This window comes from Haliotis rufescens, unplaced genomic scaffold (genome assembly GCF_023055435.1).
Source record: "Haliotis rufescens isolate VD_foot unplaced genomic scaffold, xgHalRufe1.0.p SCAF_9, whole genome shotgun sequence".
Taxonomy (NCBI): Eukaryota; Metazoa; Mollusca; class Gastropoda; order Lepetellida; family Haliotidae; genus Haliotis; species Haliotis rufescens.
This window is the reverse complement of record NW_025964383.1, coordinates 9606118-9626272: the sequence shown is the minus strand read 5'-3', so window position 1 is coordinate 9626272 and position 20155 is coordinate 9606118. Positions and strand designations below refer to the sequence as shown.

At 40.7% G+C, this 20155-nt stretch overlaps 1 protein-coding gene across 4 annotated transcripts; it reads right to left on the bottom strand.

Annotated features, from left to right (window-relative positions):
• Window positions 1-679: 679 nt before the first annotated feature.
• Window positions 680-20062, bottom strand: LOC124148593 (monocarboxylate transporter 5-like). 4 transcript variants are annotated; one of them, XM_046519762.2, is made up of 6 exons: window positions 19674-20062; window positions 4510-4638; window positions 3570-3713; window positions 2860-3006; window positions 1706-2689; window positions 680-1352 (listed from the first exon to the last, which is right to left on the bottom strand). In XM_046519762.2, exons 2-6 carry the CDS (start codon window positions 4619-4621, stop codon window positions 1165-1167), a joined length of 1575 nt encoding a protein of 524 aa, XP_046375718.2. In that variant the 5' UTR covers window positions 4622-4638; window positions 19674-20062; the 3' UTR covers window positions 680-1164. The 4 variants fall into 4 exon arrangements, with proteins under 4 accessions (XP_046375718.2, XP_046375717.2, XP_048247358.1 ...); XM_046519761.2 differs by lacking the exon at window positions 19674-20062 and adding an exon at window positions 14281-14435; XM_048391401.1 differs by lacking the exon at window positions 19674-20062 and adding an exon at window positions 7969-8051.
• Window positions 20063-20155: the final 93 nt, after the last annotated feature.

Below are 20155 nucleotides of genomic sequence, written 5' to 3'. Positions count from 1 at the left end.
TTGCTTAGGCTTGAAAGTATCAAATGATTGTGGGTTCGAATCTCAGACTCGACCTTGATGGGATAATTGGGTCTTCAGCACTACTTCGAAAAGAGGTAAACAGGCACTACTCCAGGCTTTTCCTCCACATTAATCTGACATAACTGAACTACTGTTTACCCTAGACCAACGTCACGCTGACTAGGTCACGGCGGGTGATACACTAGTGTAAGGCTGTATGATGCATCCCGCATCTCACAGAGTGAGCCAGTACCATTTTCGAACCCCAGATCGTCCCCAATAATAGAACGTTTGGTCCAGCACAACACACATACTCAAGGGTTTTACTTATCGTGAAAGACGGCCCTTTGTTTACAACATACATCAAACAGACGAACTGTAATCAGGCTGACTTTTGGCTCGCATATTGATCTGTCCCTATCAGAGCAGCACCAACGCAAACCTAGATAGTCACGCTCCACTCAGGTATTCATCCTTTACATGAACAGCAGATGAACAGAGCGTATAGTAGTAAGCTATCACCAATACAAATATCACATGTGCATTACGATGTGTTGGCGTAAATTTATGGGAGTCTTTGCGTCTCCAGACAAATATGGGCCAATCGATGGGGGATACATGCTTGAATCATGCATTATATCATCATCATCTGGGAGGTGAAATAAGACCAACTCGGATGTAATCCTAAACATGTTTATTATTTCAGTAGTGGCCCTGTCATGGTCATTGAGAGGATACAACATGTTAGAACCGTGGATGAAGCGACATGCAGCTTCCAGCTGCCAACGTCGACGTACAAACGAACATACAACGTCGAGACGAACGATTCAATAAATGGGCTTTTAGACTCATACAGTAGAGTATCACAGCACTGAACTTCCAAACATTACATGTCACAGGGAGATAATGCTCGCCATGCTTGCTGATTTCATCACGCAAGGAGATGGCTAACAGTGAGCTAACAAAAATATATATGTTTGCAAAAAATATACTGGCATGAAATGTGAAACAGTGTGCACTCCACGTCAAAAGTTCTTTAACCGGTGTTGACGACTTTATGTCACAATTATATGACTCATTACTGTTTAAATACAGACCTTACCACACTGCATTTGTAATAACAATATATTTGTTTTTGAACATTAAGATTAGATCCAAGCATTATCATATAACCTCGTCACCAGTCACATTGTTCAAAGCTTTTAGCTCCTCTTCCTTTGCTTTCATCTTCCTTGCATCCTTCCACCTCCTTGTGGGGGTTTCTGCGAGAAGGAAGATGGATGAGGCGATGGCTGAGGCACCCATTAGATTGAAGGACGCGTAGTATGTCCCTGTGATGTCCCTCAAAAGTCCTTGAATATATCAGCAAATTCACATTTTGCAACATATCAATACTTGGATCGAGTAAATGTTGCTAACGATTAAGTATAAATGTACGACCTATATCATAAAGATATTGACAGACATTGTCAAATTGGAAGAACATGAATGGATGACACGCTGTTTTATGGATAACTACTTCTTTCATTCATTGTAGCTTTCGGGCTACTTCTTGCCCCTTTATCAGGTGAATATTGATCATGAGTAAGTGTCATGTAGACCTACATCATATCATGCTGGAAACAACTGACATTGACACTGGCATATTTACAAACATGGCTGAAATGTTGTAAAGAAAAGTTGTTTCTAAAACAAAACTACTTACCAAGCACGGGGTTCATTATAGCAAGGGAGACGCCATGGAAGACCTGTACAAAGCCAAGAGCCTTGGGGAAAGTCTCGATGTCAAGGAACTCAACCATCACCACAGCATTCATTGCTTGAAAGCCACCGGAAAACATTCCAAAGATCACAACATACGTAATGAGTAAATCGTATGTGACGTAAAGTTTTGTGAACTGGCACATCATACCCGAAGCAAACATGAACAGTGCGAGCAAATTCTGCGCCCTGATTTTACCTGATTCAACTATTACTCCTGATAGAAATCGACTGACACAGTCCACTGCAGCATATATCGTGATAAGCAGGGCAGCATCCATATCAGTAAACCCTGCTTCTTGTACCATTGCTGGGAGGTAGGAATCAAACAGCGTAACAGCAACTACCCCGAAGAAGTTGAAGAAAGCAATCAGCCAAAAATTAAATCTTTTGAATGCCGAGAAATCCAGAGTGCGCGTCACCCTCTTACAACACGAAGCCTTTTTCTCTGTTACTTCTTCTATGTCGGCAGCGTTCCAATTGAGGCTCCTAGTTGAGCAAATGTTAATGTCGGCATTGCTAGCATATTTAAGAACACTTGACTGTGATAGAGTGTCGATGATCCCTCCAATGTAGCTTGGGGATGCATGAGAGCTGTTCTCGGAAATGTTGGAGTCGCTATGAGTGTGTTTAACATTGGGGAATTCACTGGTAAGAAGACTCTCCTCTGTCTTGACCTCCTTCTGTCTAATTGGGGCCCGCCTGTACAACAGGGCAAATATAAGAATTTCCATTTGTATGGCCCCGCTTATAAGCATTGTTCCTCGTAGTCCGTACTGTGTCAGGAGGTATCTGATGATCTGGGGTATGGCCATTCCCCCAATGCTGACTCCACAGCTGCTGATTGCTTGACCGAGGGCTCCCCTCTTGTCAAAATACTGCCCAACGATAACCAGACCGGGACCAAAGAGTAAAGCTGAACCCATTCCTGCAATTAATATCTGTCTTGTCACTGGTCAGTAGTTCATCAACATTGTCATGGTCGTTACAGGGTAATGTTCGAGAAATGACTATTTTTCAATTTTCATAATGAAGCGGGACATTTAATAACAAGATGTAATCCAACATACTTATGATCTTGTACATCTTGGAGCTCACCTGGCAGGATACTCTGAGTGAAGATGAGGTATTCAAGGTTCATGGCAAAAAAGCTGAGCATGCCACCGAGGGACATTAAGATCCCGCCAAGCAGACACGTAAACCGGATGCTGTACTTCTCCAGGAGGAAATTGAGTCCAATCAAAGCTGAAATGGTTAATAAATGGGACACTCAAGATGACATGGATGAAAATGATGAAAACGATATCCATGCTCATTACCAAATATCAGTCGGAATGGTTGCAAGCAAAAATAGTTATTTACATCAGATTAATGCGTCAGGAAAGCACAATGTTGCAAGGTTGTCACAAGAAGGATGCTAAAAGAGACCCAGCAACCATATACGACAGGCTCCCCAATATATATTGAAGTAAATGGTAATCAGTGTGGTATACTCTTGGAAAGTATGCCTATACCATTCCAATGTGAACTTTACAACGCAACTATGGCATTCAGGGGTACCCTGACACAGACAAGAAATGCATCCATAAAACATAACATAATTTGTCTTGGTTCCTTCAGGTGCTGGCAGTAATGTTTCAGGGTGGCCAGTAAAAAACACATCTGGACCAGACACACCAGCGATTGACATTATCGTCACACAAGGCCGGGGTACGATGACAACCAATCCACCAAGTCACCAAGCCCGACTATCCGGTCCATGTACGGGTCTCTTACAACAAGAATAGGTCAATTGAGAATGTACGTACCTGTTAGACTATATGCTGCTGAATACATCCCCATGATTAGTGACGTCACAGACGTTGGGGCTTTGAATTCCTCCAGAAATTCCACGAATAGGATGCCAAACGACCGGTACATGCCTATTTGAATCAGATTGATCCAAAACGTGGCTGTTTAACGAAAACATGGAAGGAATGATATGGTGGATGGTGTTTTTGCTGGTGAAGAGGTCACAGAAATATGATACAATATCTTATTTCAATTCCAGATACGTTTTGTGCAGTACTATCAACATAAGATATATACATTCTCCAATGAATCAACTGTCATTATTTGAATATACAATGCCTTGAAAGTGGTCATATGTAACATTTGTATTATTTGGGATAACACTTTCTTGGTCAAGTACAAATGATAGTACATTTGGGGGTTCAGTCCCATCCTGGATTCGAACACACACTCTCAGAGTGAGGCACATAATCGGCTGCACAGAAAGTCAGTGATCTAACCCACTCAACCACTGAGGCGTCCACAAAAATGGTAGTCAGACAACTGTAGAATAGATCACGTACCTTGTGCATTCATAGTGTATTCACAGGTCATTTTGTGTTCACAGCATTCTGCCATGGCAGCAGTGCTAATTTTCGATTATCACAGGGGTACATAAAGTACGTGATTTAGACTAGCATTAGTCGGACTTACATATTTGTGGTGGCTGAGTTGGTTCGATTTCGTGTGCTTGCGATCAGGTGCCTCACTCTGAGAGTGTGACTTCGAATCATGGAAGGGGCTCAACCAGAAACAATACCATAATTTGTACTTAACCACGAAAGTGTTATCCGAAATAGAACATTTGTTATATAATTATTTGAGTTTGCATTTTGAAAGTTGGTGCTGTGTTATTTATAGTGAGTATATCGATCCAGTTTGAAACCACAGAATACACGTATTCGCGTGTCAACTTACCAAATACGATAACCCAGGCCCACCCACGATCTATGGGCAGTTTGTTTTTGGTCTTTTTACCACCATCGTGTTCTTCGGAGGCTGCCACTCCGTTCTGTTCGTTGTCCGTCATTTTTCAGCTAGCAGGGTCTGAAAGAAAGAAAATATTTGATCAAGTCATATTTAAATACAGGAAAACGTGTTACATGTATATGTTACGCTGAGTAGAATATGTTGCACTTCTCTTTTACTTCTTTTAGTATTGAATACACAATGCCATTTAGAAAGTGGTAAAATGTAACCGATGTTATATTTGGGATAACACTTTCTTTGTAAAGTGCAGATTCTCGTACTTTTTTGGGTCCGGGATTCGAATAGTAAATTTTGTATTTTAGTATTGTTCCGTTTATTCATTACCGAATTATACGGACATTATATGTTTTATTAATGAGACAGTGTGTGTTTGTATGTGTCATACCTAGCCCAGTACTCGATAAAGGATTGTTTCATCTACACGTTCAAATGAGTTCACATATATGTCCCATTTATACGAGCCTCTACAATAGGCGGCCATTCGGTGAAAAAATACATAGTAGAAATAAAGGACAAAAATAGGCAATAATTGTCAAATGTTACGAATAAAGAACGAATGTTACAAATTAGGATAAATATTTATATACGAATAATAAATTCAGAATACAAAACCAATGAACAACTCGCAAACAACAGACGTCCTTTGTAAAGAAAAAACAATGTAAACTCATGAACGCCACGCAAACAACAGACGTCCTTTGTAAAGAAAAAACAATGTAAACTAATGAACGCCACGCAAACAACAGACGTCCTTTGTAAAGAAAAACAATGTAAACTCATGAACGCCACGCAAACAACAGACGTCCTTGGTAAAGAAAAACAATGTAAACTAATGAACGCCACGCAAACAACAGACGTCCTTTGTAAAGAAAAACAATGTAAACTAATGAACGCCACGCAAACAACAGACGTCCTTTGTAAAGAAAAACAATGTAAACTCATGAACGCCACGCAAACAACAGACGTCCTTTGTAAAGAAAAACAATGTAAACTCATGAACGCCACGCAAACAACAGACGTCCTTTGTAAAGAAAAAATAATGTAAACTAATGAACGCCACGCAAACAACAGACGTCCTTTGTAAAGAAAAACAATGTAAACTAATGAACGCCAGTGCACCCAAAGGAACCTTGACGGCTAAAGGACAACGTGGACAAGACAGAACCCAAGATGACGGGACTATTTGTAAAACATTCAGTTTAATCGGCTTGTTTCGCTGTGTATATGATATATACATGCAGATATGCTCTATTTGTAACATTCGTTCTGCATTCGTAACATTTGACTATTATTGCGTACTTTCGTCCTTTATTTCAACTTTGTATGTTTTTACCGAATGACCGCCCGTACCTTATACACTTGTCACACCATTCATTCTGGATCCGTGAAGATTCCGGGGAGGAATAGGTCTTCAGCAACCCATGCTTGTCGTAAAAGGCGACTAACGGGATCGAGTGGTCAGGCTCGCTGACTTGGTTGATGCATGTAATCGATCCCAATTGCGTGGATCGATTCTCATGATATCAATCACTGGAATGTCTGGTCCAGACTCGATTATTTACAGACCGCCGTCATATAGCTGGAATATTGCGGAGTGCGGTGTTAAACAACAAACCAAACACAACCATTCATTCTGTACACACATTTCAGCCATGCCTTTAGAAGAGGTGCATGTTTTAAGACTGTAGCATGTGCACATTCTGCACAAAACCACGTCCGGGAATCCAGTGGGCATTCCAAAACGATAATGAATGCTGTAAAAGCGTTTTCTTATATATTATATAGGGTTCGTCCAACACATGAGTGTTGGAACGTGAAAAAGAATGGATTTAACATTTGTATATTGGAAGGGAAACCGAAGGTAAGCATGTCCAAGACGCTTTCTACATTGGTACATACTAGTGTATGGGTATGACGCTGATGTAAGGATGATAATAACAGAGAATCTGGGATTCGAACTGATGGTCGTAGGATTTAAATGTCATATACACTTTACGTTACCAATAAGGTATTAATGGACAGACCGCTATTAACGGACAGCTTTCGCGCTCGACAGTACATTAAATACTGAAGTACAGATGTTACGATGTGCGTCTCAAAATGAACACTTCTCGTGACCGGTTGGTGTAAACTGAATAAAAACCGAGTGATTTCGTTTCAAAGACACGCCGAATGTTGAGTGTTACCATGTTTACACAGGATGTTAGATTTCACCAATGGCTTACTACGGCTTACGGCAGTGACCCCCCTTACGGCAGGGTTAAGGCGGGTCGGTTAGCGAGAGAACGAAGAAGGCAGGTACATGGCAAATCATACTGCATGGTTACCTTGCCTCATAAAAGCGGAGCATTTTCGGCACATGGGGCTTATGCGGTGAGCAGAATAGCTTATTCTATACACACGACTGACAATTCAAGGAAATGGCGGGCTACAACAGATGCCAGACTGTCAAACGGAAAATGTATGCATGTTGAATTTGCAATGATATTCGTCATGATGTTTAACGTCTCCATACATTAGTCAACATTAAACCCGCTACGTGAAACAACAATGTGCATATCACCACCTTTACTGACTCAAGTGCAATCGATGAACCTTTATCGAATTTATACCTTCCTGAGAAGCTTGCAATTTCTGGGAAGCAAGCCGTTTCTTCAGCCAGGAGGTTTCGAATGTGTACATTTGAAACCTCTTAATTGCTATTACAGCTTTCAATTCCATACTTCTGTGTTAAAATGATAATGATGTTAATATGATAATCGGGAAGGGTCCTCCCTTAAGACAATAAGGCCACCCTTGCAAAGTTTAGTTTCGTTGTATACACCATTATGTTCTGTCCGATGGCCATGGGGTCACAATACGTGACACACAGAAAGATGAGCGATAGGATAACAAATGGTGAAATAAAAAGGACATCACAAACGTAAAAAAGATGCAAACTCGCTAATAACACGCAATTTTTTTATAAAACCTGGTTGAAGCTGGTAAAATTTAATTCCGGGCCCTGATTATTTTCAACATCGGCGCGATCGCATTTGGCGGCCAGAAGGAAGACATTGTCACTCTAGAAGTAACACAGGTGGGCTATCCCTTAACATTTTAACTGCTTTTTCTACCATTTGCTCCTAAATACAGCAGAGAGATGTCAATGATATTATTTGCCGTGTTACAGATTTTGAATAGTTTATTTTTGTTGCGTACATACATTTTTTCGTACCAGCTAGGAAAGGGAAAGGTCAAAATATTCAATATAAATGGGTTGGTGTTTTGTTTTGTTTTAAATATGGACATATTAGTAGGACCGATAATTGCGTGTTATCAGCTAGTGTTGCATCTCATGTTATTTACTTGTGAAGCTTGTGAAAACCAAACAGTATTCTTACTAACGATTTCCTGTTTCCGATCTAGACGGCTCTACGTGTTATTCAGGAGAAACTGTGTTGCATCATCGACACCTCTGTTGGGTCAGAATGCTGATTGCAAATGGTGAAGAATATTATTAAATGTCAAGCTGTGTTGTTGTGTCTCAAAATGACAACATAGCATAACTATCGTTCATGTGGTTTCCTATCTAAACTATATTTTCACATTTTTTTTAAGATACGTTCGGCCCCACAATGGAATCGCAACGAATCTGATGTAAAGTACTATTTGAAATTGTTTGAAATCTGCCGGGTTTAAGAAAGAAAATGCCTTCAAGAAAGCATGATTCTAAACTGTCATGGTAGAAAGCATATCAGTACCAATAGTTATGTGTCTACACGTTAACATGAAAAAAACATAAACATTATCGTAGTGGCATTGTTGCCTGTTTGTCGTTTATTCATGTAACATAAAGAAATTCGTGCACACTATTTCTGTTAACTGTGCATTATTATGATTTCGGGATTTTTACAGCTTCTGACATTGTTCCTGTCGGTATCGAACCTGGGTCTACGGTGCAAGGAGTATCGGCCCTTAGGAATGGTATTGATGTGAATATGTTTCCTTGCCCATTTTGCGTTACACGTCTCATGCTAAATACAACATGATCTCTGTCAAGCAAATACTTGTTCATATTCATGTAATCATGTAATCCTACATCAACATTGGAAGCAGAACAAAATGCCCACATTGATACACACACCAACTGCTGATACGTAAAGAGAGCGACAAGTTCAAACCAGTCACTGTCGGGCTGATCTGGGCTGCATTTCGGCGTGGTGTATGTTTCAACGTAAGTATTGTGTTCTCGGGGCCCAAATGCGCACACCACACCTGCTTTTCAAACTCCTATTTACACAGGCGTCATGACCTTCGTCATACCTCGCCATAGTTTGCATGGTGACTCACTTTCCCAGACTGTAGGGGGGGACAGGTGGTCCAGTCGTCTAAGGCGCCGCGATTCGCTGTGCAGAGTTGCGTCCCTTTGGCACGCCAGAAATCTATGATTGTGGGTTCGAATCCCGGATCGCCCCGATTATGTTTCTAGGTTTGCCAGCACCATACCCGTGCTCGTGGGTTTCACCGAAGTGGTAAACGTCTGAGACCTGCATCACTTGGCTTTCCTCCCATATTAAGCTGACACGCCGTGATATAACTGAAATATTGTTAAAAGCGGCGTTAAACACGTTAAGCAACAAACAAACATGTAAACAGCGACTAATACAGACGGCACTATCGAGGCAATACGGGTGACACTCCGTAGCCTATAACGGATTGCCCTGAGGCCCATTCGTCCTTGAAGCTAATGAGACGGCCCAACAATGGCCCTACCAATATATCTATAAGAATGGTCTCCAGATGCACTAAGCCTATTTAATACAGAAAATCCTTATTTGCACAAAATCATTCCGTTGGTTTGAAATGTATATGGGTGCCCCGTGTGGTCCTACGGCGTGTACGTATGAGCCCCTGAAATGAATACGGATGACTCAAGTGGTCACGAGACTTATAAATGGACCTCAAGTCGACAGACGTATAGCATATGAACTATTTTATAATCAACAATGTTCTCTCTTTTGAAAACTAGTGTTTCTAAGTTCGGCTTAGGAATGCAACAATTTCGATTATCCAGACGTGTGCATGTTCTGCAGACTAGACCCTAACTGGCATCGATATCAATACGGATGCCTCAAGTGGCCCTGAGACTCACCCGGGTGACCCTTAGTTGCATGGCCCTCCTCCTATATGTCTCCCGGTCATGTATTAGCTATATTGCTGTCGGTCTGAACGGTGCGGTCCCTTCGCAAAGCCTAAACCAGTGAGTCATGTGAATGTCAGTCGTTATATGCAGAATGCTATAAGCATAGCATTATGTTTCTATCAATTCAACATTACTACGTCGGTGACAGTCGATCAGCCGAGAACCTCATTGTATTTCAGAGTGTACAACATCGCACACACATAGTCTGGGTAATATGACCGCACTATGCATGAAAAATATAATGCACAAGCTATCAAAATGATAATAGCGAAATACTTCACAACAAAAAAGGTGTTATCTTAAGTCGTAAAACATCGTAAAAGGTACCATTTACAGTATAAAAAGGCAACAATTCATGAATACGAAAATGACTATATTTGATTTCATTATAGTTTTTCAATATTTTGTCCATCAAGGAGTACTGGTGTTATAAAACTTTCCGATTAGTGCACGCTATGCTTTCTACATGACACAAAGCTACATGTACAATAACTAGGTTGTTTGGCCCTATATAACTAGTGTCCATCATAAGATATTGGTCATATAGGTATTGGCAGTACTGATGACCAGAAAAGGCACATCTTTAAGCATGAACGTTTCAGCAACATTGTCAAGTTCACCCTTTGATTGATCATACTATTTATTTTAATGTTTATCTTTAACAAACAAAAAATGTTCTTCTTTAGAAATTACAAACAGGCTGGTTAACATTCGGCGGTGTGTATGGGGTGATGGGCTGAGGGGTGGAGGAGCCGACCAATATGTTTTTCACACCTTCTTTTCAGACCATTAAACATATGCAGCGAACCCTGAGGCATTTTTCAAAATCCCTGCACTCACTAGCAAATCAAATGTTCGGTCCCTCATAAAGGACATTGCGGTGTATTGAATTTCTCTGTAAACCTCGGGGAAAGGTTGACGATCGTTGCTCAAGCGATCAGCCGGGGTAGCGTTAATGCCTGGCGATGAGAAAGTCGGTTAGGGAGACTTGCCGCAAGTCTTTGTTAGCCCACTTTTCTCATTGACATTGACTGACACATTTACACGCGGCGTAACATTTGTGGCTTGACACGCATGCCCCGGTAGCATTACTCTTTCGGTTGCACAACCGTATATACAAAACATGTTACGGACTCTTGACTCTTGCCGTGACCCTATGCAGGAAATACGTTGTGCTGCATCTAATCCACAAGGAACTTTAATTTTCTGGAATTGGAAAAATAGATTGTAGGTGGGTGAAAGAAAGTACACGTGAATTCAAACTGAAATACATCTTCATGCGACAAGGTAGACACAATTAATGGATAACGTTCATACTTTATTATACTTGAACAGCAACGCTTCTGTATAGAACCTTATACCGTTGCAGAAATAATCTTCGAAATTTTTTCTATGAGCTATCAGAGATATTTCGTCTTCGGTATTTGTAACTCGAATTATGTAGCAATTCATGTTACATGATTATATAGATATATCCTCGCATATCTTATTTCCGAACATGAATTATTCCATTGCGATTATTTCAAATATGTGAATATTTTTGGATTATGCGCATTGCCAACTGAAATCAAATGCCAATCACATTATTATTATGTATGTCTGTCCATTGTCGACTTAAGGGAGAATTATGTGTAAGTACAATTACATTTCGTTCAGCAGACATGTTCTCAACCAAGACTGAGTATCTTATCTTGTACGGCTGGGATGCCTAAATATAGAATCTAGGGAATGTCGATGTAGAATTGTAGCTCATGATATTATTAAGCATGTCTTTTTGTATTGTACATTGAATATGAATGACAGAAATGAACTATTTGAAATCATTTGTGATGTGATAGATGTCTCTACATTTGCAAGACTATGTAGTGAGGACGATGATATAATCCTGTCTGTACTACTTGGCGGTATGCCTGAGTGTGTTAGCTCTTTATCTCAAAGTCTATGGGGTGACCTTATGGTTATTGTGTCAAGACATTGTAGGAAATGGCTGTATCTGTTACAAAACAGTTATAAGAATGCTTGATTGTCATGCATTTTGTAGTTATCATTTCTCATAATATTGTTAAATTGTACTTCTGTACAGCTCTGTAATTATATATAATATAATATTATGATATGTATCTTCAATATCTGGAGGAAAAAAAGAATATCTATCTATGGTGGGTGAAGTATTCACTGTACCTATTTGCATACATGAGAGAGATCAACATGAATGGGCTAGATAACAACAACAGAAGGATGAAGTTGCAACAACAATGTGGCCAGAGAACACATGATGAGGATGTCAGACAAACAGGATGACATTGTGCCGGATTTAGTTTACATAGGGGGAACAATTGGGAAATTGAGAACTTCTACTTCATATGTTCAGAGTAGGCGGATGGGACAAAACTCTGTTGACTGAATACAGTGTAATAAAAAAGTTGTTATCCATATATTGTGTCTACTTTGTCACCGTCTCTTCAGAAATGCCAAACAATTGGATATACTTGCATGGCACCCACTCAACATAGTTTACAGGAACAGTAAGTGTTGTCGCTTAAGAAACAATGGAAAATAGAGGGTAGTATCTGTTCAGTGATTTGTCAGTGAAGCCGGATGTTCACCACGCAGGTCTATGTATGAGCCAATGTTGGTACATGTTTGTTTGTTGTTTAACGCCGCACTCAGCAATATTCCAGCTATATGACGTCGGTCTGTAAATAGTCGAGTCTGGATCAGACAATCCAGTAATTGATATCATGAGCATTGATCCACGCAATTGGGACACAATGACATGCATCAACCAAGTCAGCGAGCCTGACCACCCGATCAAATTAGTCGCCTCTTACACAAGCATGGGTTGCTGAAGACCTATTTTAAAACGGATCTCCACGGGTCTGTGGTAACTGAATATAGTGTACACACTCACACAACATACACCAACCTGATTCATACAGTACTTTTTTGTTTTGCTTATTTGTTGTTTAACGCCGCCCTCAGCAATATTCCAGCTGTATGACGTCGGTCTGTAAATAATCGAGTCTGGATCAGACAATCCAGTTATTGATATCATGAGCATTGATCCACGCAAGTGGGATACAATGACAGGCATCAACCAAGTCAGCGAGCCTGACCACCCGATCCCGTAAGTCGACTCTTACACAAGCATGGGTTGCTGAAGACCTATTTTAACCTGGATCTTTACGGGTCTGTAGGTACGAAGTATAGTGTACACACTCACACAACATACAACAACCTGATTCATACAGTACTGAACTGATGACCGCACTGAACTGATAGAGTGAGTAAGGTGTTCTTCAACATTCTAGCAGACACTTTAACCGCTGAGCATTTCAGTCATCATGTTGTAGTTGTAATTGGTCCATTGTGTGTGAGTGAGTTGAACGTGAAAAGGTCTATGTTCCAAGCTTTGGTTCCCATTGTGCATATAGTACAAGACATTGAAATTAGACATTGTGTCTGTGTATTTCGGGTAACTGTTAACCGCAAGTCTGATATATACAATACAATTGTTTTTAGTTTGAAGTCAAACAAAGTGGTGTTCAGTGACTAAATAAAAAATATGCCTGTCAGGGACTGACATTTATAGTCCCTGAAATCATTTATTACACAATACATTTCTCTATTTATTGTTCCTGGTGCTAATCACATGTATGGAATAGAGTTTGTTCGGCTTGTTCTTCTAATAACCTGGGTTGGTTAATGAAGAGAACTTGTGTATTGCTACATCGAGTGATTGTATCCGTTGTTCACCTGTGTCTACGATATTTTAGGTCAAGACGTTTATGTAGTCCGTGTATTGTCATTGTCATTTCAAATACTCTGAATAAGACATACATAAGTACAAGTCAGAAAGGTAACACCCTCTGTACCTGGCATAAGCAATATTCATATATATGACGGCGGTCTGTATATAATCGAGCTTGGACCGGACAATCCAGTGATTGGCATCATGCGCATCTCTCTACGCAATGGGATACGATGACATGAATCAACCACGTCAGGAAGCCTGACCAACCGATCCCGAGACAAGCATGGGTTGCTGAAGACCAATTCTAACCCGGATCTTCACGTTTATTTCTTGTTATTACATTAAACAGTTTATCTATAGATCTCAGAACATGAACTATTTAATGACAGAATCTGATGATTGTAAGCGTAGTCTGGAATAGAACTAAAAGCGATACTGAACCAGACGAATATAATGTATGGTGACGGGTTGATACCAGTGTATACAAAGGGATAATGGCATTGATTGGTATCGGCATATTTCCACGAGTTATGTACCAACCGGTATTTTAGCCTATTTACAAAACGGTAATTTGACATGTGATGCGGATCTGGTAAAGGCTGTCTTGCGAAACTTTCGTATCAATTGGGACAACGTTGGATCCGTATTCTGATGCGCAAATGAATTTCCTCGTTTGTCCGTTTTACGAAAAATCGGTCCTACCATTGTTCTTCATCAGACAATTATACCACAAGGACTGGGCAAATGAACACTGTCATACCTTCATGTCCGTTACATAATCTTATGTAATGAGCTCTATGCGGTGAATATAAGCCCACGATGCATTACAATCCTTGACTCACGGACAAAACTGCTCTGACATCAGGCGGGTAAACAAGTACAAGCCACAAAGGGGACGTGAAGAGTTGTCTCCCTTCACAGACATACTAGTCGATAAAAAATGGTCTCTGGAAATGTGCGTTGGTTGTCATGGCACATAAGCGACTACGAATAAATAAATAGTTTGCCAGTACGGAAAACTGGTCCGTCCGTCCATTGGGTTAACCTCCCATACCCGGCACGGATTAAATGGGTTGATCTCCTCTGCCTGAATGAACGTGGCGTTATAGGTAAAGGCTGCAGTTCAGTTTTATTACAACCACCGAATATTATTATTTAAATGAAGTAATGAATAGAGATAACCCTCATGAGATGTTATCAGTAGATGCCTCTAAGTATATGTTGCGAACCGTGAAGATCCGGGATAGAAAAGGTCTTCAGCAACCCATGGTTACCATAAAAGGCGACTTTGCTTGTCGTAAGAAGCGACTAACGGGATCGGATGGTCAGGCTCACTGACTTGGTTGATGCATATCAGCGTATCCCAACTGCGTGGATCAATGCTCACGATGTCAGTCACTGGATTGCCTGACCTAGACTCGATTATTTACAGACCGCCGTCATATAGCTAGAGTGCAGCGTTAAACAAACAAACAAACAAAAAAATATATATAGTTGATTAGTACTTGTTGAACATAGGTTGGTTGCACAGAAGGTGACAAAAATGAGACCAAGGAAGAAGTAGTGTAGACAACTGGAACATGCTCTTGACAACCCGGACCTTCACGGGTGGATAGTGATGAGACTCATCCATGTTCACAAATCACAAAACTAAATCAGGTGGGTCTGCCTCTAACTGACGTTAAGTCTCAGAGATGATGAGGGGGATGAGGAACCTGGAGTGTTTCAGATCTGGATTCAGTAGTCTTGTACCTGAAACTTTTGTCATGTCAACTTCATTTTTCATAATGGTCTATACTGCATTTTGAGAGATGGTAATTGTTGCTACCCTGCCTGGTCCTCGGCATGAAGTGGCTAAACACGGACTGGTCGGCTCAAAGTCAGTATTATGTGTCTGAGTGGGGAATCCTTGTTATCTCAATGGGCTGCATAAAACAGACATAACTCCGCACTGGTACAAGCAGCCACAAACACACACGTCGCTATATACGTGCAATAATCTTGAACGCGACGCTGAACAATTCACCTCACCTAACCGTTCATGAACCGGACGCTGTAATGTCTCGTCGTTCGTGGATATGAAATGGTCTATAAGCTATAAGCAGACGCGTGCGTGACACATATACACACATCTATGTACACAAAGCTGTGTTGTAAATGCTAACTTGATTAGTTAACTCTCCAACTGTTGTACCGCATCTAATAAACCTCCAGTTTCCACCCTTGTCGAACTAGGCTGGAGTTATTGAGTTATATTTTGGCTGGACTAACGAGTCTATGCATAGTCCAATCAAAACTGTGTAACGAAAACGACATCCGGTTCGTAAACCGCCGTGCAGATTTCGGTCGATTGCAGGATTTGCAAAGCATGTGTACCGACAACTTAGCGTCAACAGATATTTTCCAAATCTTTTCACGTTTTTAATCAAGGTGTTCACGTGATTTGATGCTCTTCGAGAAGTAAGACCCGTTTGAATCAAGGTGCTTACGTGATTTGATGCACTTCGCGAAGCAAGACCCGTTTTATTACAATATTGATCTTGATTATCGATCAGATCGTCTTCACTTGGCGACTCCATTTTGTTTGAAGCAAATGCAAATGATATGAGAGGTGGAATCTGATTGGTTAATAGGAGGGACATAAAAGGGACATAATTCATAATATAGCCACTGGTGGCGCTACGATGGAGCCCAGAAATTCCAGCCTAGTTCGGCAAGGATGGAAACTGGACTTTTACAGTCAGTTAACTCCCTTGCCTCGGGAAGATGGTTGTATCGCGGCAAGTCATAGCACACAGAGATAGCCGTAAACACAGCCAATGACAGTCAGTCCCGGCAGAAGTTTAACAAGCTCTGAATCACCACGTCTAAAACATCCTCTTCCACATCAAGAAGCACCCTTCATAAAAAAACTTGAGGAATTATTCCCTATTTTCACTCGCATGGTATGTCCCCGTCGGGTGTGACCAATTGACTTGCCTTTGTATGTGTTTGTGACGAACGGCATCGATGGGGCAGAATACGCTCACCTTTTCACCATTTGATAGTGATTCGTAAGAACACGGTTATGATGCAGGAGGAATAGTATACTGGATATTTGTTACGATTATGGAAATGGTTTTGTCTCTATTATTTACATCAAGTCTGAATAAAAATCTGAGGATATAAGTATTGGGAATTCGAAAGTTGACATCATAAATGCATGTACTTGAATACAGAGTGTCGTCATCATGATTGGGCGAGTTGGCTTGTTAGCACACTTGATGTATGTCACATTTTACTGCAGCATGCAACCTTAATGCTGTACAACAATACATGTCAGGTATTTAGATAAAAACCTAAAATGTGCGTAAAATTACAATTAAAGTATCTAGTCTTCCTTCTCTCCGCTTTCCGCGTTGTTATTCATTAACCAAATACTGGGATCCTTGTGTTAGCGCTCTCCGAATGCATATTAATAAATGTAATCAAAACACCTGATTGACGAATGTTATTTATATGCACGATAAACAAGCTGTTCTCATTTTAAGTTGCTTACATAATATATTAGAATGTGCTTCCACGTCATGCCACGGAGAGGCCATGGGTGGCACTAAGGCGTGGCGATTCGCTGTGCAGAGTTGCGTCCCTTGGACACGCCAGAAACCTATGATTGTGGGTTCGAATCCCGGTTCGCCCCGATTATGTTTCTAGGTTTGTCAGCTTCAACCACCGAAGTGGTAAACGTCTGAGACCTGCATCACTTCGGGCTTTCCTCCCACATTAAGCTGACACACCGTGATATAACTGGAATACTGTTAAAAGCGGCGTAAAACCCAACTCACTCACTCACTCACTCACTCATGCCACGGAAAGGGAACACCGTGTTAAAGCAAGACCCTTCTTCTATTTTCCACACAGTCTATGGAATATTTACTTAATTTAATCGTGTTTTCAAGTGTTAAGTTCATAATATAGCTAACTAGACTTACATATTTGTATCACCTAGACGAATGAAGTGAATGCAGAGATTCCTCCAGTATTCCTCTACTGTGAGTATTGATCGTTATGTCCCCGACAATCAATGCCAGTACCTGGGTCAGCTGTGTGCCATCACCGAACAGTGCAGAGCTGCTTCACGCAACGTGATCACGTGTCGTGGTCGTGGTGCACAAAACGCTTACTCATCATGAGCCATGTGAACCATATACCTTGAAACACTTTCTCGCCGCAGTTGTAATGTTAGAAATATAATAAAAACAAAGTAATCACTTAAGTTCCAGGGGCTCTCGGGTAGGCTAGTGGTTAAAGCGTTCGTTCGTCACGCCGAAGACCCGGGTTCGAATCCCGACATCGGTACAATGTGTGAAGCCCATTTCTGGTGTCCACCGCCGGGATATTGCTGGAATATTGCTAAAAGCGGCGTAAAACCAAATCACTCACACACTCACTTAAGTTTTCCATCGCATCATGCAATCACATTTACTATTCTCTTGTCATCGTAAGTTTAAATGTTTGACGATCACGTTTTCCTTCGACAATAATTTTACATTTGTTGATACCTGATACAAGCCTGTTATATGATGACACTAAAAGAGAAAAAGTTTATGTTCAAACTCGTCCCAGTCGGTTTGAACAAGTATGCACCTCCCGTCATGTGACATATCAGCGTACCTCTATTATACAAACACAGCCTGTCATGTAACTGGAATAGCGCAACACAACAATGACTGGCTGCTATCCACGACACATCTCGTTGACCTACATCACCAAGCTATACTGCCATTCAGCCTGTCCTGATAATATTGCATGGACATTGGATGTATTCTACGTGTGATTAGTAACAACAGAGATTGTTCGTAATGGCGATAGACAAGGTGTAAGCCTCCTAACTAATACACAACTGCTTTGATGACATCTATCATTACATATTCGTACAGTTACGTGCAGTTATAAGCTCTCAACACCTAAACACTCAAAGGGTCGAAGTAATGACAACATTTTTTTTATGTATTATTATCAACATTTCTCAAGGTCAGAAATAGACTATACATTGCACGTCCACAGAGCGATGGTGTCCCCTTGCCTTGTCAGGATCCGCTAATCGTGGGTTCGAAAATTAGTATTTTATTGAGTGAGTGAGTGAGAGTAACGCCTCTTTCAGCAATATTCACAGCGGGGGACACCTGAAATGGACTTGGCACATAGTAACCATGTTGGGAATCGAACTCGCACCATCGTGTAACGAGCGAACGTTTTACCCACTGGACACTGCTCCCTCATATTTCATACTTTCATAAATCTATATGTATTTCATACACAAAACGGCATTGTTTAGTTGCTCAAAATGAAAGTATTCAATAATACCACCTGAACATTTCAAATCACTATATCTAGTAGTTCTGGAGGATACTTTTGTATGGAGGCTAAACGACGGTCATTTCGCTTTATTTTCATCTTGAACGCTGTCAAGTAGTCAGTTATTGTCAACAAATAATTAAATATCAGGTTTGAATCTAATCTCAAATTAGTTATTATAGAGACACTTGCTGACCTGGGAGGAATAAGGTTGTCCTCCAATGGAGGCAAATGCATCGGGATAGACCGAGGTAATATTGAGTTGTCTCTTCGAGGATACGTAGCTAAAATTCACCTACATCGTTTGAAATCACTGTCAGATGTCTGATGAGGTTGCGTATAATTACACTTAAAAAGTACATACCACTACTTCGCAGGCTGTTGCCGTATGAGATCGGACAGGACAGCAATAGTACACAAGACAGCACGAACACACGCCGCTCTTTGTTACTCTGCGGTGAAATGCGCGCCTTAAATAGACCCTGTGGCTGTCGCTTAATCTATGACGTCACGTTGATCGTGACGTCAGAGGAGGCTCCGCGCGTTGTAGCCAGGCCGCGTGGCATAGGGTAGGCGATAGCTTCCCGACGCCATGTTTGAATTCTGGAGTAGGTGTGATTGCTCTGCAGTGAACGTCTGGCAATATTAGATGACATATACACATGGGAACTCATCTAAAGAATGATAAGTAACGAGTCAGATTATTTAATGAATTGCATAAACACATATGTCATAAACCACTCATACGTATAATTACTTGCAAAATATCAGAAAATAACATCAAAATATTTTACACAAAATATAATTTACACTTACCTTTAAGGTGCTATATATCCGCATATTCTCAGAAATATAACACTGTTCGTTGTTATATGGCTCACGAAATAGTACGTCGAAGGGGGTTGATATTATTATCATATTACGATACAGTTTCACACAATAACCAATAATAGGCAATATAGGTCAATGTCAAATATGTTGTTGCTTCCACGGTTTACACATTGCAATTTTAAAAAAACCTCGGTTAAATCTACGGCGACATTTGAGGATATCAACACAGCTATTGACTTGTCTAGGTCATGTGCAGTGTTGTGTCTCGTGAAAAGGAGAATCTGTCTGTTTTCTACACATTCTTCTGCGTGTGTGCCAGTAGGGCTCGCTTCGGTTCGGTTAACGCATATCTCCGCTCAGTAACATTTGCGATAATATTGTGCGCTCGAGTGAGCATGTTTCCATAGATATAGACTTGCACGGGCTTTTTTCAAATGTTTAAACAAAATTAAAAATATCACGGACGT

Bases quoted from the DNA above. Each gene is read 5' to 3' on its own strand.
- LOC124148593 (XM_046519762.2), bottom strand. From the start codon at position 4,621: ATGACGGACAACGAACAGAACGGAGTGGCAGCCTCCGAAGAACACGAT. The intron at 3,714-4,509 runs GTAAGTTGACAC...TTCGTTAAACAG, and splicing joins GGCCTGGGTTATCGTATTTG to CCACGTTTTGGATCAATCTG. The intron at 2,690-2,859 runs GTGAGCTCCAAG...TATTAATTGCAG, and splicing joins CACTCAGAGTATCCTGCCAG to GAATGGGTTCAGCTTTACTC.